This window comes from Pongo abelii, chromosome 16 (assembly GCF_028885655.2).
Source record: "Pongo abelii isolate AG06213 chromosome 16, NHGRI_mPonAbe1-v2.0_pri, whole genome shotgun sequence".
Classification (NCBI taxonomy): domain Eukaryota; kingdom Metazoa; phylum Chordata; class Mammalia; order Primates; family Hominidae; genus Pongo; species Pongo abelii.
Genome location: NC_072001.2, coordinates 24,894,556 through 24,917,886, shown reverse-complemented (window position 1 = coordinate 24,917,886; position 23,331 = coordinate 24,894,556). Strand labels below are relative to the sequence as shown.

Below are 23,331 nucleotides of genomic sequence, written 5' to 3'. Positions count from 1 at the left end.
TGCTTTGGAAAAGGAAACAGATCTTTACAAGAAGAAAAGATGGAACTCAGAATGCACTAAATGTGCACCCTAATCATTTCTGTTCCCATCTTCCTCAAGAATCTTTTAAATAATAATTCTCGAAACAACATTAGCATATAACTCAGAAGCAATAAATGATTCCAAGGTTTCACTTCTTTAGAAACACAACTTATCAAATGTCAAGTGCTGGTTTCTGATGAGCTGGCTGTGTCCTGGATGAGGACAAAGCACCGGCATCTGTGGAGTGGGGCAACCAGACGCTCATGCAGCCAGCTTGGCTGGCTTTGGGATGAGGAGATGTGTGGCAAATGAGGCCGCCCTCTGTCGTGGGGCCACCCCTGCCCAGGCTCTGATGCCCCTATGGGGAAAGGCCCCAGGCAGGGAGTCAGGCCTGCTTCCTGCAGGCAAGGTAGGCTGAGGGAGGAAGTAGCGACTGGTGTCAGGCAGCATGCTATAGGCTGGACGCTGGCGGCCAGCACCACATCCACCCTCAGGGACAGGGTTCCAGGTGCCATGTATGTCGCTCCTAACAGGCCTACGCAGCAGGCAACACTTCTGTTCACACCTGAGGGACCCAGGCCCCAGAAGTGACGTGTCAAAAATGGTGGTATCAGGATCTGAGCTGTGTGCCCCGAGCCCAGATGGTGCGCTATGGCATAGCCTCTTCCAGCCCTCATACTACCTGCTCTCTACTGAGTACACCTTCTAAGATCTCGTGCTCACTGTCACAGCCATTTCTGAGCCTGACGACACTGTAGCCATGGTGGGCACCACGGTGCTGGGAGGCAGCCCCAGCCTCTTGGATGGTCTTACCAAGCCCAGCCATGTGAAGCTTCATATGTCTTTTAGGAACAGCTAAGAAATGTCACGAAACCTCCTCCCACAACCTGGATCTCCACAGATAGGATCTAGCTTTCTTGGTGCACCCCTAAATTCTCACTTCTGCTTCCCTAGAAGCGATAAAGTGCTGACTAACTCCACATTACATGAAGAGTTCAGAGTCAGGGACCACAGAGGAAAGGTAAAGGCAGGTGGCAGGTGGGGTGTGCTCCGGCGGGGGCTCTCACTGGAGGAGGAGGCGATGGACTGAGACCGCAGGGCAATTCCACCAGGCCTCGGCTCACTCGCTCAGACACAGGCTCAGCGCCAACCACATGAGACTCACTGGTGGTGCAGCTGCCCCGGCCTGGCCACCACATTCTCAAAGAGGGGCGGGTGCACACGTGAGAGGGAAATGCAGAAAGTCAGTTCCAGCCAGATCGCCGGATCCCACAGGCACTCGACGCACCTGCATCGGAGGTGCCTGGGAGCTTATTTAAATTGCAGGCTCCGAGGACAGAGCACCAGCTGCAGGCGCGTCCTGACATCCCATTCTAAGGCCCAGATGGCAGTGGTGGCAGCCAGCACCTGGACAGTTTGTGGGCTGCCTTGGACTAAACGCCTTCCTGAGTCACCCACCAGAGTCGTCCTCTGTGTCCGAGTCCTCTGCTGAGGGCTGTGCAGCGGCCGGCAGCTCTGCCAGCTTGAGGTCGTATTTTCCTTCTTTCCCCATCCTGTAGGAGTTGGTGCTGCCCGTGTCCCACTGGACTCTTATCCACCCATCCTCTCCCAGCTCACCAATCACTCGGCCTAGGCCTGGAGGAGGCCCATCCTGAGAAAGCCAAAGGAGAGATCAGTTAGGAGGGTGCGTGCCATGCCCTGGTCCTTCCATGGCTCCCACCAGACCTGCCACACAGATGTCGCCATATGCCACCCTGTCTGTCAGGGGCTGTCCCCAGACACAGATTTCACCTCTCCTACAAAATGTGTGCTTGCATCATTTTAAATTAAATGGCATAAAATAACGTGATCATGCTGCTTTACCAAGGAAGTCGAGGAAATCTCATCTCAATGAGGATCCTCTGAGTCAATGCAAAGACAGGGCTTTGCAGCAAGTCCTGACCCCTCCATCCCTCACGGGCCTTGCAAGAGCGGAAACCTGAAACAAGCACCAGCACCTCCACATTCCCTTTACTTCAGTTTCCCCCGGGCCCCAGGGGGAAGCTCTGTCTCTCACTTCTGCAGGAGAAAGCTGTTTCTAGGATGGATGCTGCTGTCTCCAGACACTGCTATTTCTAAGATGACTGTGACAAAGCCGGGGCTTACCAGCGTGGCTGAGAAAAGCTAGACAGAACATGGGAAGGTGAACACTGCCCTAACTTAGCTAGGGCTGTGGTAAGTGACTTCCACCTGGGGGCACCCGGCAGAGATTTAGAAGAGACCTGCGATGAGGGAAAATGGAGATGTGGCCACAGGCCCATGAAGTATATCCCTAACTACTGGGTTCAGGGCACTTCACAGCACATGCCATCAGCTCACAGTGGCAGCATCTGGGCTTCCTGCCTCAGAGCCTTCACTACACCAACTTTCAGAATGAGATTTACTCTCTTGCTCACTCTCACTCTTGTTGTTCCAGTGACCCATCAAACTGAGCCTCATGCCAGTGAGTTTCCTGAAAAGAGCTGCTTCTCTTTCCAGACTTGATTCTGCTCAGATGCCCTACTTATGATTCCCTGTTTGTGTCCACTCCCTTCAGCTGCTTGGGAACCAACACCCGTGTCATCGATCAACCGACACATCCTGGATTATTCCGATTTCCACCCACCAATATCGTACAGAACTGTGCAGAAGATAACTAATGTGTGGCTAATGTGTTCCCATCAAATCTCTGAGTACCTGATCGCCCCATTTCCAGTCCACACCTCTCATGACCCTCGTTCCAATCTTCATCATGGCAGCCAGTTCTGGCCCTGAAACAGGGAGCTGCACAGGAGCCGTTTCCTTCCTTGTTTCTTCCAAAACTGTGGCAGAAGCACCTTGAGCAGAAGCATTCATATCTTCCTCAACATTGTCACAACTGGGGCCTGACAGAGCATCAAAAACAATAGCTGAGCCAACAAGTAGCTACAATGTCCCCTTAATATACACAAAACATTTAAAAAGTACTAATGAAGATCATAATTTTGAAGAATCCGTACTATACGCTTTATCAATCAATATAATACTATGAATATTTTACTGATGTAGGATAAAAAGAAGATACACAGAAGGACGAAATACATAAATAGGCTAAGAAGATATAAAGGATATTAAAATGCTCAGTAAAGCTGCTTTCTCTACTTCTAGGAATTACTCCCCCCAAAAAAGCAAAATAACTAAGTTAGAAAGATACTCATCACATTTTTTATTAATAGAAAAACAAAGATAACTACCTAAATATCTAACAGTGGGAAACTAACAAACTTTAATCATGGTTCTGTGCAGTAGACAGCTAACAGCTGGCACGAGATACAACCTCAGACAGGATTGCTGCAGGCTGGCCCTTGGCTGGAGTCTGGATCTCAGGAGGGCTCCCCCATTCCCTAGGAGGTAGGTGTGGTTCCCTGTGCCTGAACTGTCTGTACAAACAACATGGTCTGTGCTGAAACCTGCTTTCCTTGTTCTGGAACTTGGTACGCGCCAGGCAGGGGGTGCCCGTGTGATCAGCCCTGATGGAAACCCTGGGCCTGGAGTCTCTACCCAGCTTCCCGGCAGACAGCACCTGACACAGCTCGGCGCCGGGGAAGTTAAGCTCATCCTGTGTGGATCCTGTGGAAGCTTGTACTTGCTTTCCTCTGGACTTTACCCATGTCCTTTTTTCATGATTTTGCTCTGTGTCCCTTCACTGTAATAAACTATAGCCCTGAGTACAACTACATGCTGAGTCTTGTGAGTCCTCCTGGCCAACCATCAAACCTGGAGACCCCTGACAATTGGGGCCCTGGGTGGCTACAGAGTCATCCATAGCATGAAACAGAAGCTGAGCTGCTGTCACCTGAGAGAAGTAAAACTTACCAATGGATTTGAAAATAGGAGGCTAACCCTAGGAGAGTAGGCTAGATTTTTAACCCCCCTTTTCCCACTTGCTAAACTGAGAGGGGGTGGGAGTGCGGTTCTGCTAACTCCCTTGATTTTAGTTTCTCCTCCAGGTGGGAGGGGAGAAGATCCAAACAGTCCCAAAGGTGGGCTTGGGCGGACCAAAAAATGTAAAAAGTTTGTGTTTCTCTCTCTTCCAAGAGAGCAAAAAAGGGTATTCAATTCCCAGAGCTGGAGCAAAACTTTAGATAAACTAGTGGGGGAAACAGCCTTTCCTTTAGCCTAGCCGCTACTTTAGGGCCCCCAAGAAGGGGCCCCAAGGAAGGGACAGGAGTTGCATTCCAGGTGGATCTCCCAGGATCCCCTGGGCAGCTATACTGTTAACTCTGTAAAGACTGAATTTATTGCTAAGGGCTTGAATAAATTTGCAACCAAAACTGGGGAATTTTTTATTTTGCATAGCTTTATGTTTTGTGGCTGTTACATGTGGATGTATACATTAAGCTGGTATAAAATATTATATGCTTATAATTTCTTAAATGACAAGAAGGATACCCTGATCAGGGCAGGCTGCAAATATAGACATATTCATGAGACACAACTTCCTTGCTTTTTGCAGCCAGTGGGCCAGATGAAATTTAAACATGTGACTACTAGCAACAGAACAAGTCCCCATACTTAATGATTTGTGCTGTGATTTTTACTTATTGGAACCTCTGGGGAAAAAGTAAACAACATAAAAAGGCCATTTCTCGATGGAGATATGCTTTGTAATTTTTAAATGCAACTTTTGGTTGCTAATGAGGCCTCAAGAAATCAGATATAACTCTTACTAGATGATTCTTTTCAACTGTAATACACATATTAAAATATATAACACAACATATAAATATATAAATTAAAAAATAATTATATATATTTTATATATATATAAATATATTATATATATATATATACACATACAGAGAGAGACAGACAGACAGACAGACAGATAGATAGAAAGATTCCCCCCGCCCCCAAGACAGGATTTCACTCCGTCGCCCAGGCTAGAGCCCAGGTTGGAGTGCCAGTGGCTTGATCTCCGCTCACTGCAACCTCTGCCTCCCTGGCTCAAGCAATCCTCCCACCTCAGCCTCCCAGGTAGCTGGGACCACAGGCACACACCACTATGCCCAGCTAGTTTTCGTATTTTTTGTAGAGACAGGGTTTCGCTATGTTGCCCAAGTTGGTCTCAAACTCCTGAGCTCAAGCGACCCACTGGCCTCAGCCTCCCAAAGTGCTACGATTACAGCCTGGCCTGATACATATTTTTGAATGCATTAATGTGAACTCTAAGACTGATATGATTAAAAGAGCTTGGGAAAACCTTGCTTTTTCACTGTGACTTTGACAACTGGCCCTGCAGCATCTCAGTTTTAGCCAAAGAACACCACCATAAACCAATCAGATCTAATAGACATATACAGAACATTTCACCAAAAAGAGCAGAATACATATTCTTCTCAAGTATACCACAGAACACTCTCTTAGACTGACCAGACCATATGTTAGGCCACAAAGTCTCAAATTTAAACAGACAAAAATCATACAAATTACCTTCTCCAAACAAAATGAAATGAGAAATTAATAACAAAAGGAAAAGTGGAAAATTCACAAGTATATGAAAATTAAACAACACACAGTAAACAACCAGTGGGTCAAAGGAGAAATCACAAGGGAAATTAGAAAATACTATGAGATGAATGAAAACACAACTACCAAAACTTCTGTGCTGCACCAAAAGCAGGGCTGAAGGGGCAATTATACTATAAAAGTCTGCATTTACAAAAGATTATCTCAAATCAATAACTTAACTCTACATCTGGAAGAACTAAAAAAATAAGAACACAATAAAAACCAAAGTTAGGCCAGGTGTGGTGCCTCACACCTGTAATCCCAGCACTTTGGGAGGCTGAGGCAGGTGGATAACTTGAGCCCAGGAGGTTGAGGCTGCAGTGAGCCATGACTGCGCCACTGTACTTCAGCCTGAGGGAAAAGTAAGACCCTGTCTCAAAACAAAGACAAAAACAAAAACAAAAAAATACAAAGCAGAAAGAAGGAAATGATAAAGATCAGAGCAGCCATAAATTAAATAGAGAATAGAAAAATAACAAAACCAAAAGTCCGGTTTCTGGGAAGAACAAAAAATCTGACAAATTTTTGTTAAATTAAGAAAAAAAGAGGCCAGTCAAGGTAGCTCACGCCTGTATTCCCAGCACTTTGGGAAGCTGAGATGGGCAGATCGCGAGGTCAAGAGATCGAGACTATCCTGGTCAACATGGTGAAACCCCGTCTCCACTAAAAATACAAAAAAGTTAGCTGGGTGTGGTGGCAGGCACCTGTAGTTCCAGCTACTCGGGAGGCTGAGGCAGGAGAATCACTTGAACCCGGGAGGTGGAGGTTACAGTGAGCACTCCGGCCTGGCAACAGAGTGAGACTCCATCTCAAAAAAAAAAAAAAAAAAGAAAAAGAAAAAAAAAGAGAAGATGCAAATAACTAACATCAGAAATGTAAGTGGAGACAGTACTACCAACATAAAAATAAAAAACATTATAAAAGAACACTGTGAACTACTGTATGCCAACAAATAAAATAGCCTAGATAAAATGGACACATTTCTAGAAACATAAATTACCCAAACTGACTCAAGAAGAAATAGAAAATCTGAATAGACCCGTAACAAGCAAAGAGATTGAATCGGTAATTAAAAATCTTTCAACAAAGAAAAGCTTATCTGGTCAACTCTATCAAACATTTAAAGCAGAATTGACACCAATCCTCAAATTCTTCTAAAAACAGAATATATGGGAACACTACCTAGTTCATTCTATGAGGCCATTATTACCCTGATATCTGTAAAACAATAAAACACTGCTGAAAGAAATTAAAGAGGACAGAAATAAATGGAAAGACATTCCACATTCAGAGAATGGATGTTAACATTGTTAAGATGGCACTATTCCCCAAAACAATCTACAGATTCAATCCCTAGCAAAAATCCCAATGGTCTTTTTTGCAGATATGGAAAAGCCAGCCTTGAAGTTCATGTGAAAATGCAAGGGACCCAAAGTAGCCAAAATAATCTTGAGAAAGAAAACACACTTCTCAATTTTAAAACAGTACAAAACTACAATGTTCAAAACAGTGTGGTACCTGCATAATTATCAACATATAGAATGTGATAATGTAATTGAGAGTCCAGAAATAAACCTAAATATCTACAGCCAACTGATTTTTGCCAAGGGTACCGAGAACTTCAGGGAAAGAACAGTCCTCAACAAGTGGTATTGAAACAATCAGATAATCAAAAGAAAAAGGCTGGACTCTTACCTCACACTGTGTAAAAGAAATTACCTAAAAATGGACCAAAGATCTAAATATAAGAGCTAAAACTATAAAACTTACAGAAGAAAATATAAGGATAATCTTCATCAACCTTGTATTTGGAAATGGCTTTTTGGATACGATATCAAAAGCACAGACGACAAAAGAGAAACAGATAAATCGAACTTCATCAAAATAAAAAACTTCTCTATCAAAGGAAATACAATCCACAGAACAGGAGAAAATACCCTCAAATTATATAGCTGATAAAGGTCTACAGATCTGTGAAGGTCTAGTATACACGAAATAATACACGAAATTTTTAAAGAGTCTGAGGACTGGTGTTAATTCTTCTTTAAATGTTTGGTACACTTATATAGTGCATTTATTGGTACAACAACAAGATGATGACAAATAACCCTATTTAAAAAGGAGAAAGGGGCTGGGCGCAGTGGCTCATGCCTGTTATCCCAGCACTTTGGGAGGCCAAGGCAGGCAGATCACCTGAGGTCAGGAGTTCCAGGCCAGCCTGGCCAACATGGCGAAACCCCATCTCTACTAAAAATACAAAAGTTAGCCAGGTGTGGTGGCGTGTGACTGTAATCCCAGCTACTCGGGAGGCTGAGGCATGAGAAGCACTTGAACCTGGGAGGCAGAGGTTGCAGTGAGCCGAGATCGTGCCACTGTGCTCCAGCCTGGATGACAGAGTGAGACTCCATCTCAAAAAAATAAAATAAAAAATAAAGAGAAAGGGACTTGAATAGACACTTCTCCAAAGAAGATATACTAATGGCCAACAAGCACAAACATGTAAAGAAGCTTAATGTCATTCATCATCAGTGAAATGCAAATCAAAATCACAATGAGATACCACTTCACACCCACTAGGATGGCCTTAATCCAAAAAAAAAAGAAAATCACAAAAAATAGTGTTGGCAGCGAAGTACAGAAAGTGGAACCCTGGAATCCTGCCCACTGGTGGTGGGAATGTAAAAATGATACAGCACTGTGGAAAAGTTTGGTAGTTTCTTAGTAAGTACACACAGTTGTACCATATGACCCTGTAATTCCAGTCCTAGGTGTATAATCAAAAGAACTAGAAACAAGTGTTCAAACAAGTATTTGTATATAAATGTTCCTAGCAGCACTATTCACAAAAGTCAAAAGGCAAAACCAACCCAAATGTCCATCAACAGATAAGTGAATAAACAAAATGTTATATATTCATACAATGAAATCTTTTTCAGCCATAAAAATACAGTACTGATATATACCAAATGAAATAACCCAGACACAAAGGCCACAAATGGTATGATTCCATTTATATGAAATATCCAGGATATGCAAATCCATAGACAGAGAAAGCAGATTTGTGACTACCAGGGGCTGGAGGGCAGGGGAGTGAGGACTGATGGCTAAATGGGGTGCATTTATAGTGATGAAAAAGTTCTACAACTAGACAGTGGTGATGACTCTAGAAAATCGTGAATGAATTTAATACCGCTGAATTGCGACGTTAAAATGGTACACTTTCTGCTATTTGTGTCTTACCATAATTTACAAAAAGGTTTTTAAAAAAAAAAAAAGAAAAGAAAAGAAATCAAGGCAAAATCTTGACGTTTTCCCAAAGGCTCTCAAGCCGGTGCAGACCTACCAATCAGGCGCAGTGCCGTCTGCGTGAGGGCCAGCATTCCAGAATTGAGCAGAAGGTTGAGGTTGTTTGCGCCGTGCTGCAGGGTGAGCATGCTGAGCATCACCAGGAGGAAGCGGGCTTGTGGGATGGTCCCCAGGCTTGGTCCCGATGGGTTCTCATTGGTGATGGTTTGCAGGGGAACCGGCTGGATACCTAATGAGCATTGGCACCCACTGACATTTCTTGTGATGGATACAAGAATAAACGTACCGCAGAAAGCACGGGCGATTACTCTAAACATCTGACTATGCTGACACCCACTGACATTTCTTGTGCATGGATACAAGAATAAACGTAACGCAGAAAGCACGGGCGATTACTCTAAACATCTGACTAATAAGCATTGACACCCACCTACATTTCTTGTGCATGGATACAAGAATAAACGTAATGCAGAAAGCACGGGCGATTACTTTAAACATCTGACTCTTTTCCAGGGGTTTCCACTGAGTGGGCAGCTTTGTCATGCTGCACGATGGGCCTACCCCCTGCATTCTATGCACAGGTCATTCCATCTGTCTAGAGGACTTAGCATGTTGCTCTCTGAATACCCTGGTGCCCTATTCCATTCCTTCCATTTCAAATGTAAAACTTATGTCTCCCTTTTCCTCCACAAAACCAATCCAATCAACTCTCTGTAGATGCTCAAATTATACAGGAAATAAATATTAATATAGGACACAGACACTTTAGGATATGTGGTGATACATATAAAAATGTCAAAATGTAAAAATGTTATACTAGAGTACTTCAACATTGTGTCTCCTGCTAAATTTTAAAGTTTTGTTTAAAATCTGAGAAAGCTGACAGCAGCACAGATTATACAAGTACAAAGTACAAACTTATTAAAGTCTTCTCAAAAGCAAAAATTGGCATTTGCAAGTTTCCACAACATATAAATAAAGGCAAACTATAAAATAACATTGATGCAATTGTTGACTCACCAAGCTCTTTAAATTTGGCACTGGCATCCATCAAAACATTCCGAATGTTCTGAACAGCCCAAGCATACAGCTTGCCAAAGGTGACTTCCAGCAGCATCCGATTAAAAGGTGGGATCAAATCAACATCCTTTAAACAATCAGTAAGAGGTTCCCTTTCAAATAAAGATAAAGAATTTGACTCGGGACACAGCCAGACTTCTGTTACAGAACAACATTTTGTTGCCGCAGCTTCCTTAATTAAGAAAAATATGCTAACGTTTTACCCTATATCGATTCCCTCAGGAATAAGTCTCTGCCATCCACAAAACATCGCATACTGCACAGATGGAAGTAAGAAATTCTTGCTCGCCAGTTTTAAAATTGTATCTATCCCTTCCAGGCGAACCTCTGCTCTCTCCAACTGCAAAATATCAATGCATACAGTTAAGTGTTATGTATATTACCCAATGCAGAGATGCATTTCTCATCAAATGTTACCTGTTTTAGTAGACACTTTCTCATTTTTTCCACATCCACTGGCTCTTCTTTAAGGGCAAATTCAGCAATTGTACTGAGGAGTGGAGACTGCGGATAAAGACCCTGCACATTCTGCTTCAACCACTTGTATTTGTGAACACCTGTAACAGTACTCAACAGCGGCTGCCATTTGTCCTAACAAAGGAAAACAATTTTCATCATTAGTCTGCCCTATTTAATATTAAACTGTGCTCTAAAAGTTATTCAAGTAAAATATAAATAATGCTCATAGGTTTAAATTGGTTAAAATATGTTAAATTTAATAATACATGGTTTTAAAACTATGCTATAAATATACTTGTAAGTGAATTTATAATCTCTATACTAATATATGTTGGAACAGGCTAGCTTGGCATACAAAGTTAAGTTATGGTTCATATTAATAGCCACAGGGCCCAGCACTGTTTCTGGAACAAAGAATATATTTACGGAAAGAATGGTGAATAATTAATGATACAATCTACTACCAAAAATAAAAGGAAACCCTTCTCCAGCTACAGCTCTGACCAGGACATCATAAGTCAAGTTCATGAAGCATCACTGGGGCCGTATTTCTAACAACCGCCCGTCCCTCCCTCCGGATGCTCAGGTACAGAGGTACAAGACTGTGGATTCCTTTGCTACGTGCTATGATTCTATTCAGCCAACCTCAGAATCACAGAAAATACTGCACCTTGGGTGATTTAATTGCAATGGGTCTCTTGTCCACATTTATTGGACTATGAGGCAAAATGCAAGCTTCTTCTAAATCGCTCTCTTCGTTTCCAATTTTTTCTTCATCATCTGTAGATTCTGGCTTCTTAGGAACTGTGTTTTAAAACATCATTCACTATAAAAATCATACACTTAAATATAATTTTAAATTAAGAAATACTTAGATTTGCATGAAGGACAAATATTTCATTCAAATAAACATCTGAACAACATTATAAATTGCAATGATCAACAACAAGGTGAAATGATCACCCTGGCAGAACAAAAAGACAAAGTGAGAGTGCGACGAGGGGAGAAGCCCCGAAGCAGGGGAAGCCCGGCAGCCAGCAAGCTCTTCCTCAAGTGCCAGAGAGTGAACATTTGAGTCTTTCAGGCCATGCAGTCTGTTGCAAATACCCAACTCTGCTGCTGTAGCACAAAAAGTAACCACAGATAAAGCAACAGGTGTGGCTGTGCTCCCATAAAACTTTATTTATGGTGCTACAATTTTAGCTTCATGTAATTTTCATGTGTCAAAAATAATATACTTCTTTTAATTTTTAAAAAACAATTTCAAACTGGAAAAAAATAAAAGGTCTTAGTCCATGGGCTACACAAAGCAAGCAAGAGGTGGAATTTGGCCCACAGTTCCTGGCTTGTCCACCCTGGTCCAGTTCAGTGGTTCTGTTACTGTGTAACTGAATCAATTGAATTCACTGTGATATGTGGAATTTCCTCCCTATATTTTATCTCTTTTAAAATTTTTGGTCTAAATCTCTTCAGCATATAATATAAAAAATAAGCAACATGATAACACACCTGGGCAGTAAAGAGCTAACACAGCAGGCCGGGGTTGCTCAAACCCTGCAAATTCCCAAGGAAGGTCTGTCCCTTCAGGATTGGTCCTTCTTCTAGGAGCTGAGCTCTGAGCCCTTGGAACACCCTGCCTGATAAGTTTTTTGGTATACCTGACACCCAGGACCTTGTGGCAGTGGTCTGGCCAGGTAGTTTATGCTAATGACGTGACTTTCGAGGGACCACTTGTTTTTGCACTGGGGCATTGGAGTCTGAGTAATTGAGGTCAGTCACATGGGCACTGCCTGCATAGGTGACTGGCCCCCAACAAAATCTCTAGACTCGAGGCTCAGGTGCGCTGGCCCGGTTAACATTTCTTCACACATGATGTGACACACTTGCTGGGAGAGCTAAGCACATCCACGTGACGCCACTGGGGAGAGACACCAAAGCTTGTGCCTAGTTTCCTCTGGACTTCCCTCCATGCACCCTTCCCTTTGCTAATTTTAATCTGTATCCTTTTTGCAGTAAAAAAACACAGCTGTGAGTATAACAGCTCTTCTCAGTCCTTTTAGTGAATCATCAAGCCTGAGAGAAGGCTCGGGGATCCCTGACACAGCAACAGGAATATTAATCACTTAATCTTTTCAAGTTACTTAATTTCCAAAAAAAAAAGAAAATCAGCTTGAAACAACACACAATAAATCTATAAACCCACAAGAAACTCTAAAAGTGACAGTGTGGGCTCAGAACCCACGGATATGAGATGGCAAATGGTGGAGTCTCCCTCCCTCATGCCGAGGCAGCCTGTCTCCTCGGCCCGGGCTGAGTTCCTGCATGCCTGGGTTAAAGGAATCGCAGCAGTGTGACTGCTGTTACTTCCTGATCCAGAGCACCCATCGGATCCAGACAGGCTGTTATGGTGTAGGGTTTGTTCAGGAACAATCAAATTAGGATGGCTTCTAGAACACTTTAGTCTTTCATAAGCTTATTGTTCAAAATGCCCATCAGAAACTCAGTAATTAATACTGTTCAATAAGCAGGTTTGTGAGTAAATCAGTATAAGTCATAAGAATATGATCAGAGGCCAGGCACGGTGGCTCACGCCTGTAATCCCAGGACTTTGGGAGGCCGAGGCAGGCAGATCACGAGGTCAGGAGATCAAGACCATCTTGGCCAACATGGTGAAACCCCGTCTCTACTAAAATACAAAAATTAGCCAGGCGTGGTGGCACGTGCCTGTAATCCCAGCTACTTGGAAGGCTGAGGCAGGGGAATCGTTTGAACCTGGGAGGTGGAGGTTGCAGTGAGCTGAGATCGTACCACTGCACTCCAGCCTGGCAACAGAGCAAGACTCCACCTCAAAGAAAAAAAGAAAAAAAAGAATATAATCAGAAATTTCTGTAGTTTATTTATAATCACAAGTGACTAAATTCTAAACTATTTTATAATTTCTAAGCATTTTTATTCAAATTTGGATTTAATGCAAAAAGACTTTTCTGTACCCTTACACAGCTACTTCCAGGAAAATGTCAGTAACTCTTTTAGCTTCCCTTTATAATTCTCCATGTATCAGAATACTCAATATTTCCAAACAAAAAACATATCTTTAGAAGAATGGCAATAAGTTTAAATGTTCCCATTATATCTCATTACCAGGATAACTAATAAAATAAAAATACTTCCTTGTTCCCATTAATTTAGTAAAGATTATTTATGTTTTCAACATCAATTTACTAGTAATCAAATCATACCACACTCAATTCCTAAACTGCCTCATTGTCTGATTGCTTGGAAAAATAAGTGAGATCTCTATATTTAATCATAACTACACATAAAAATGATGGCAGCAGGTAGAAATGTCACATGTAATCAACAGTAGAGAAACTTCACTCTGAAATCACAGATCCAATGTGGCAGGGTGAAGCACATGCTTAAATAGTATCTTCTGTCCTTTTACATTCTTACCTCTCTTTTTCCTTCGTTCTCGAATTATCTTCTGAGCTATCCTCCTCCAACGGGGCAAAGAACTTAACAATTTAAACTTAGACATTATAGAGAGGTCATTACAAACAGCAGGTCTCAATTCATTAAAGAGGAATCTCAAACGTTCAATGACAGGAGCGCAGACCTCCTTGTAAGAACGGCCCTGTTCCTGATGAGTCTGCAAAGTTAACCAGGAAAAGACAACTTTAACAACAAATATTTCAGCAACTGTCTGCAAAGCACAGAATAAAAAGAATTAAAATCTATCACCTTAATGAGCGAACATTTTGCTTGGTAGACAACTCTACAAACATCCACCACTGACTTAGGCAACGTTCTGTGCTTTACTTGCTCAATACCAAGTGCACCTGCATGAACTAAAGATAATGCCACATGACCTGTAAAAAGACATTTAAAAGAAGGGCAGGGAAGGAATGAATATGTACCGCAGGTTAGTCGAGGAATCTGCAGTGTAGCTAAAGTACACAGATACTGAGCTCCATACCTAAATCTTCATGTTTTAAGAGGCAACATAACAGCAAGCGACCGACCTCTTCCACGGGATGCTCGGGGGGAAACATAATCGGCGTGGTCAAATGGCACTGCCTACAGTACCTTTCTATTTGACACAAAAAGTCCTGCAACAGAAACAGCTGGAGGTAACTTCAGGGCCACCCAGTGAGTCTTCACAAATCTTAAACATGTCACAGCTTCTGATGCACTTGCAGTCAGTAATGCTTCTGACACCTCGCTAGCATGTTAACACAATCAGGTTCTCACCTCAAAACCCTCCAAATAATACATGAAACAAAGTCTGTGCTGTGTTAACCAAAGAGCACATAAGTATTCCTATGTCAAAGTCCTCAGATAAACAGAGCACTGAGGTGGCAGTGGGGGCAGGCCTAGCTCACCTTCACGTTGTGATCCTGAATGTTATTGTCTGCAATGGCTTGCAGAAATGCCTGAGAATGGTCCCCCAGGGCCCGCCTGTGGGAGCACAGTCGAGATTTGCTGGCAGGTGTGCCCCCTGGGGAGCTGCAGTGGTCCTCATCTTTCTCCTCGTTGTAGCTGTAGTGGATCTGGCTGGTCTGCAGGCCTCCAGAGAAGATGGATGACTGAAGCCATTCTAGAAAATGCACATGCAAACATGAAAGAGAAACTCAAGTGCACAACTCAAAATAAATACTAAAAAAAAAAAAAAAAGATGCTCAACTGAACACTGAATTTAGAAGGTGAAATTCAGCATCATTCATATGAAAGAGCTCCACCTAACATGTTTACACAGGTTGACTTATAATTCCTCTATCTATGTGAACACACTTTCTGGTGATTCCACACGCCTCAGGCATGGCATCAGAACTCAGGATCATAGTTCCAGTCCAACATTCTCTGGATACCTGTGCTCTGCCTGCAGCTGCCTGGTTCCACAGACACCATGTGAAGACTGAGTTGCACATTCTAACAAGGAAGGCAGCAAAGGGCACTGCTGACACAAATAATCACAGGATTTCAAGTCCGAAACTATGTGCAACGGATGACTATGGGGGTACCAGGGAGACCGGAAGACAGACCACCGCTATTCTGAGGGTCAGTAAGGGACTTGTGAAAGCAACAACTGTGCTAAGATGAGGAATAAGACCCAGACACTGAGTATCCAGGCAGGGAACAGCACATCTGAAGGGTTTCTACAAAGAATTACATCCTCAGGGTAGGCTACGTATTCCTAGAGCACTCACAAAGGAATGAAAAGGAGAAAATATTGAACAAACACACAATCTGTAATGAAGGATAGATCCTTGGAGAGGGCCGATGGACTGGAAAGGAGACCTGTGCGCGGTGCAAGGCATGGGATCAGCCAGTGCGAATGTTAATTACTACCGCTTATGGCAACTTGAGGGAGTGCACCACTACAGATCTCTATTAACGATCTGTGTTATCAAATACTGCTCCAAATCCAAGCAATCAAAGCAGGGATGCACTTAAGTATTCTTTTACTGGACATTTAGATTTTAGAGCACTCAGGAGCATTCCCCAACCCACCACATTTGTTCTTCTGAAACACTAATCCAATGCCGACTCTCTCTGGCCCTCTCTCTTTAAGCACAGGACCGCCCCTCCTTACTGCTCCAAGATAAGCCTCTGATCCTCCTGTGGATCAGACCCACCTGCCAGGGCCCATGGCACCCTCTGCTCTGGAGCTCGCCAGCCCTGCCCTCCTTGCCATTTTAAACAAAGCCCATCTTCTGGCAAGCAATGAGCCTTGAGGAGGACGGAGGGAAGCAGACACCTCACAGGACACCACAGGCAGCCCAGCACCCAGCACTGCACAAAGGTCCACCCAACAGGGGGGCTGTGTGGACACCAAGATCCTCCTTCCCCGCAGGCTTCTGCCACACCCACTCTTGCAAGCAGCAGGAAAGCCCTGCTCCTCTCAGCAGTGCCCTTGACACTCCTGCGTTTTCTGCCCAGAATGTTCCCTCACGCAATTTCAGGACTGCTGCCAATGTGAAGCCTTTCTTCTCCCAGAACCACGTATGAACGTCTCCATTTCACCATTCACCACCTTGTAACGTGACCTGCTTAGAATGCTGGCTCATCAGACAAGCAGCAGCTGAAAGCAGAGGCGTGTCCTATCCATCACTGCATCCTGAACACCTCGCATGGTAACGGCACTAGAAAGCAGAGGCGTGTCCTATCCATCACTGCATCCTGAACACCTCGCATGGTAACGGCACCAGAAAGCAGAGGCGTGTCCTATCCATCACTGCATCCTGAACACCTTGCATGGTAACGGCACCAGAAAGCAGAGGCGTGTCCTACCCATCACTGCATCCTGAACACCTCGCAAGGTTAACTGCACCAGACAACTGCTCAACAGAAGCTGCTCACATGGACGGACAGACAGACAGATGGGAAATGCACAACTACATGAAGGAAAATGTAAACCCATCTTAGGAGACAGGAAGGAACTTATTACTTTAGGTGGTTACAAAGGCTGCCATCCTGAACTATAACTGACTTGAGCCTGGTCTGGTAAAAACGCAGTCCTCAAGTAGAATGCTGTTCCCTGAGAGGACAGCTGATCCCCATTCTGTGCAATTTCTGGGCATGCAGGGAGACAAAAGCCATGCTGGGCCCATCAGGCAGAGGCTGCAATACGTGAGAGCACCACAGGGTAGACGGGTAGACATTCCTGCACACTTTTTAGCTTCGTCTGCAGCAACAGACCATGAGGGCACATGACAGCCACTCACAGCTGTTTCTACCTGATTGAGTCTCACTATCCTTATTATTATTATTTTTATCATCATCAACTGTGTTGAATCCTCCTCTTCTTTCTTTTTTGAGACAGAGTCTCACTCTTATCACCCAGGCTGGAGTGCAGTGGTGCGATCTCGGCTCACTGCAACCTCTGTCTCCTGGGTTCAAGTAATTCTCCTACCTCAGCCTCCTGAGTAACTGGGATTACAGGCACCTGTCACCACGCTCAGTTAATTTCTGCATTTTTAGTAGACATGGGGTTTCACCACATTGGCCAGGCTGGTCTCAAACTCCTGACCTCAGGTGATCCACCTGCCTCAGCCTCCCAAAGTGCTGGGAGTACAGGCATGAGCCACCGCCTGGCCATCTCCTACTTTTTCAAAGAGAGAGTCTTGTTCTGTCACCCAGGCTGGAGTGCAGTGGTATGATCATGACTCACTGCAACCTCAACCTCCCAGGCTCAAGCGATCCTCCTACCTCAGCCTCCTGAGTATCTGGGACTACAAGTACGTGCCAACATGCCTGGCTAATTTTTGTGTTTTGTGCAGAGATGGGGTTTTGCCATGTTGCCCAGGCTGGTCTCAAACTCTTGACCTCAAGCAATCCACGTGCCACAACCTCCCAAAGTGCTGGGATTACAGGCATGAACCACTGTGCCTGGCCCTCTCCCACTCTTAATGGAACTTACAGTTCAAAAAAAATAATCTGCTGATCAGCAAAAAGCAAAGATTTTCTTACTGGCACATTCAATCTCGACAGGAGACAGCGGTGTGCTCATTGCTAAATAGGAAGCGTGTAATCCGAGAAGCAGGCCCAGATTCCTCTCTGTGTCTATCAGAGGTGAAGAGAGACTCCCCAGATCTGGTATGGTGACAACTTCTTGGTCAGGCTGGAAAAATAAATTTCATCATCAATCTGAGGAAACAGAATTAATTAAAAACATAAAACCAAGAGGACAGCTCTGTCCTGCAACTGTACTGCATGTGAGCCCAGGGGTGCTCTGGGCGTTCTGCCCCTCCATCCTGTAATGAGTTGATGCTGCTGTGCCCAAGTAACAGCAGATACCACATAAACCCACATGCCCAATAAAGCAGGCAGCAACCGCACAGCCCTACTGCAGAAAAACTAAACCACAGATACGTGATTTGGCTAGAATATTCCTTAGGAATCAGTTTCCAAAGTGACTGTACACCACACTTCAGAAAGTATAATGAAAGCACAAAGAACCCACTGGGCAACAAAACTGTGACAAGTATTCGATGACAAGTATTAGTGGACTGTGACCACACATGTAGAGGAAATGAAATTTATTCTAACAAAAATCTGAAAAAAGCAAGAGTTCAACTTTTCCAGTCACAGAAGATATTTACAGCAAAGTTAATTCTCCCCTTCATAAAATGTTTTAAGCCCTGCCCTAATGGCATTTAATACATCTTATTACTTGTGGATACCTGGAAAGCTAATCCCAATATATAAATTCTATGTGTTCGTGAATACATAGGAAGGACATATTTCTATTGTAAAGAATTACACTTCTACATAGTTCTTCCCAAAAAATACATACCTCAAGATAATACGCCATTCCAAATTTCTACATAAAACCAAAGTTTAACCTCTTTTCTTGTGGAACACTGTCTATATTTCTTACAAATTGATCATTTAAAAAACAAATTTTCATGACCAGTACATCACAGATCTTAACATGAATAAATGTAAATTCATTTATGACAAAACTTCTAAAGGATCTTTATATTTATCCCTAATGCCCCCCAAAAGACCCAGATATCAGTACTTCTAGATCCAAATATTCCTATCACAAACACACAGAGGGTATCCCCTGTCATCCTCTGCATCACTCAAGGCATACAGCCTCACCTCCAAATATTGGCCAACACAAAATGCGTGCATGGATTCCCGGGTGTCTTCAAACTGCAAAGCAGCTTCCAAAGCTACCACTGGGTCTTCCCCTGCAAACTGAGCTGAAACAAAAAGGGAAAAAGCAACATGAGTTCAATTCAGCTTGCCTGGAGAGCTATAGGAGAAATAGTGAGTAGGAAATAAGTTAGGTGCTTAACTCAAAAGTGAGGGTTACCAGAGTATAATGACCTCCCACTGTCTCCCAGCGTTGCCGGGGCCGACTCAGAACTTGAAATGATTTCCAAGTATTAAAACAAAAATGCATAATGAAAGCAAATTCTTCAAATGTGCTCAATTTGTTGATAAGACAGACACCAAAGCCACTGATACATTAAAGTATGCGGGGGCTGGCACAAAACTAAAGAAATCATTTATAAGCCAAATACTCTGCTTAAAATGATACAGGCTGTAACTTTTAACCAGGAAATAAGAAGTGTAATCTTACCAAGAATACTATTTCCTGTTAACGACTGTGTCTGGAAGTCCTTTATGTCATATACTTTCCCGTCAATCACAGTCCAGAAGCCTCCATCTTTATTATGGTTCTCCAAATCAGCTTTGCGTATAAGTGTCACTTCCTCATTATTTCTACAGTTCTGACCTGTAAAAAATGACTCTGTATATACAGAAACCAGAATCAGTCCATCCATCAACCAATAGGTAAAATGAAAAGAACAAACTGTGTGAAAGAACTACAAGCAGAAATAAACAAATCCACAATCACAATGGGAGAAATACATACCTAGCTCTGAAACTAATACCACACATGCAAATTCTATTAAATATAGAATGCTTCAAAAAAAAATCTAGGCAGCATGAATATCAAATCGGGCCATGCCAGGCCACAGAGCAAATCTCAACAGATTTCAAAGAAATAAAGTTACAGAGCATGTGTGCTGACTACAATGCAGTTAAATTAGAAATAGGTTTTCAAAAATTCATTCAAAATAAATAAAAAATTCATCCACATATTTGAAAATTATAAAATACACTTATAAGTAACCCAAAATTCTAAGAAAAAAATGACTATGAAAATTAGAAAATGTGTTCAATTAATAATCAAAATACTGCAGATCAAAATTGGTGACATACAACTAAATGCATGCTTGAGGGCATTTACGCCTTTAAATGTGTGTATTAGAGGGAAAAAGCTAAAAAAGAAAAACACCAAATCAATAAAAGTCTATTAGTTCATAAAAATACTCAAAAAAAGAAAACCTGAGTGGTGGTCACCTATGCAAGTGCTAGGATACCAACTCAATATTACGAAAAATAGTTAAAGGGAGGTGGCAGTTCAAGAAGTCAAGCTTAGACTATGTCCTTCCTGTACACATTGTACCTCCTCCTAACCAGACAGCAGAGGGCAAGGTTGGTGGGGATTTTATAGAGGACACGCAACACATGAATTCCCTGGTCTAGTTCACAGAACTAAAGCGGGAGCCACCAAGCACTACAGGCCTCCTGAGCCAACAGAAAGCATGCAGCATGACTCCAGACATAACACCACCCCAACGAGACTGAATCCAAATCCAACCAAACCTCTAGATCTAACCAGCAGATTAATGGAACTAACAGAAGAACATGTTCATCTAGAATAAGAGAATGCAATCAACCAAGTTCAGAAAATGTGAAGTTCTCCAAAATAACCAACCTGCTTCTTTGAAAAAGAAAACAGTATGATCAGAGACAGGGAGAGGAGGGCCTGGAGCCATGCTGTTTGGAGAAAGAGACTAGAAGCATATGTCAAGCAATGCCAACACGGAGAACATGTTCAGGTCCTAATTCAAAATTACCACCTAAAAAAGGCATTTTTGAGATAGTCCAGGAAAATGTAACATGGACTGCATGTTAGATTAAGGAATCACTGTTAATCTTATAGACAGGATAATGATATTGTAGGGTTTTTTTAAAATCCTTATCATTAAGAGGTAAAATGCCTTAAAATGTTTTAAAGACAGAGTTATGCTTTAAAATAATCCAATCGGCCGGGCGAGGTGGCTCACACCTGTAATCCCAGCACTTTGGGAGGCCAAGGTGGGCAGATCACAAGGTCAGGAGATCGAGACGATCCTGGCTAACACAGTGAACCCCCATCTCTACTAAAAATACAAAAAATTAGCCAGGCGTGGTGGTGGGTGCCTGTAGTCCCAGCTACTCGGGAGGCTGCGGCAGGAGAATGGTGTGAACCTGGGAGACAGAGCTTGCAGTGAGCCGAGATCGCACCACTGCACTCCCGCCTGGGTGAAAGAGCGAGACTCTGTCTAAAAAAAAAAATTAAAAAAATAAAATAAAATAAAAATAATCCAATCAATCAACAATACAGAGAAGTATGAGAGGGGAACGTATTCACCTGTTGAAGCTAGATTCATTTTACTATTTTTCTACTTTTATCTATGTTAGAAAATTTTCATAATAAACAGATTACAAAAACAACACTGTGCTAATAAGTATTCATTTCTCAAAAAGCAAGAAAAATAGCAGATTAAACCCTAAGAAAGAAGAAAGCAATAATAAAGAAGAGTATGGCACTGGAGAGACAAACATATAGAAAAATGGAATAGAATGGAGACCCCAAAAACAATCCCTCACGTATTTGGTCATACGATTTTTGACATGGGAGCCAAGACCACTTAATGGGGAAAGAAGAGCCTTTTCAATGCCTGATACTGGGAAATCCAGACATGCACATGTAAAGAATAGAGGTAGACCCTTACCTTATGCTACACACAAAAACTAACTCAAAATGGATCAGAGACCTAAAAGTAAGTGCTAAAACTATAAAATTCTTAGAAGAAAACACTGCGGAAAAACTTCATGACACTGAATTTGGTGACATGTCTTGAATAGGACACCAAAAGCAGTGCAGGCAACAAAAGGAAAAACATAGGTAAGTTGGACTTGATCAAAATCAAATACTTCTGTGCATCAAAGGAGGCTATCAAGAGTGAAACAGCAACTGAAAGAATGCAAAACAGATTGCAAATCATATCTATGCAGAATATATAATTAACTCCTAAAACCCAACACGACAAAAAACCCAATTAAAACACGGACAAAAGACTTGAATAGACATTTCTCCAAAAAAGGTATGCAAATGGTCAATAAGCACATGAAAAGATGCTTGACATCACTAATCATTAGGGACATACAAATCAAAACCACAATGAGATACCACTTCACACCCATTGATGGCTACTATCAAAAAAAAAAAAAGTGTTGGTGAGGATGTGGAGAAATTGGAACTCCTGCACACTACTGACAGGAACATAAAATGGTGCAGCCACTCTGAAAAACACTATGGCAGCTCCTCAAAAAAATTAAATACAAAATTACCACATAATCTTACCAATTCTACCTCTGGCTATATAGCCAAAAGAAGTAAAAGCAGGCCGGGCACAGTGGCTCACTCCCGTAATCCCAACACTTTGGGAGGCCGAGGTGGGCAGATCACGAGGTAAGGAGATCAAAACTATCCTGGCCAACATGGTGAAACCCCATCTCTACTAAAACACAAAAAATTAGCTGGGCATGGTGGTGCACACCTGTAGTCCCAGCTACTCAGGAGGCTGAGGCAGGGGAATTGCTTGAACCTGGGAGACGGAGGCTGCAGTGAGCCGAGATCGCACCACTGCACTCCAGCCTGGGCAACGGAGCAAGACTCTATCTCAAAAAAAATAAACAAATAAAAATTAAAAAAAAAGAAGGAACGCAAATGGATACACACACCCACATTCATAGCAGCATTATTCACAATAGCCAAAAGATGGAAACAACCCAAGTGTCATCAACTGATGGTTGGATAGCAAAATGTGATATATTCATATAACAGAATATGATTTCACCTTAAAATTAAGGACATTCAGACACTTTCCACAACACGGATGAACCTTGAAGACATGCTAAGTGAAATAAGCCAATCCCAAAAGGATAAATACTGTATGGTTCCATGTATATGAGGTACCTGAAGTAGTAAAATTCAGAGACAGAAAGTAGAATGGTAGTTGCCAAGTGCTAGGGAAAATTGGTGTTTAATAGATGCATAGTTTCAGTTGGGAAAAATGAAAAGCTCTAGAGATGAGTGGTGGTGATGGCTGTAAAACAATGTGAATGTACTTAATGCCACTAAATGGTACACTTAAATGGCAAATTTTACCAATCTTATACACACCCTTCCAAAAAAAGAATAGGCAGGAACATTCTCCTACTCACTCTACAAGATTAGCGCAACTTTGGTTACCAAAACCTGAA

At 42.6% G+C, this 23,331-nt stretch overlaps 1 protein-coding gene across 19 annotated transcripts in view; it reads right to left on the bottom strand.

Moving 5' to 3' along the window:
• The window catches only part of HERC2 (HECT and RLD domain containing E3 ubiquitin protein ligase 2), a 299,653-nt gene that overhangs the window by 109,836 nt on the left and 166,486 nt on the right, over nt 1-23,331 (bottom strand). For 17 of the 19 annotated variants that reach the window (XM_063716530.1, XM_063716528.1, XM_063716533.1 and 14 more), the window contains 14 exons: nt 19,529-19,699; nt 19,042-19,145; nt 17,905-18,055; nt 14,817-15,031; nt 14,411-14,543; nt 14,176-14,303; nt 13,888-14,083; nt 11,105-11,238; nt 10,393-10,566; nt 10,179-10,315; nt 9,916-10,067; nt 8,933-9,124; nt 2,737-2,924; nt 1,480-1,672 (listed from right to left, as the gene is read on the bottom strand). In XM_063716530.1, the coding sequence (XP_063572600.1) occupies nt 1,480-1,672; nt 2,737-2,924; nt 8,933-9,124; nt 9,916-10,067; nt 10,179-10,315; nt 10,393-10,566; nt 11,105-11,238; nt 13,888-14,083; nt 14,176-14,303; nt 14,411-14,543; nt 14,817-15,031; nt 17,905-18,055; nt 19,042-19,145; nt 19,529-19,699 (2,268 nt within the window). The remainder of the gene's footprint in view (nt 1-1,479; nt 1,673-2,736; nt 2,925-8,932; nt 9,125-9,915; nt 10,068-10,178; nt 10,316-10,392; nt 10,567-11,104; nt 11,239-13,887; nt 14,084-14,175; nt 14,304-14,410; nt 14,544-14,816; nt 15,032-17,904; nt 18,056-19,041; nt 19,146-19,528; nt 19,700-23,331) is intronic. The other 2 variants (XM_054532425.2, XM_063716536.1) reach the window with 1 other exon arrangement.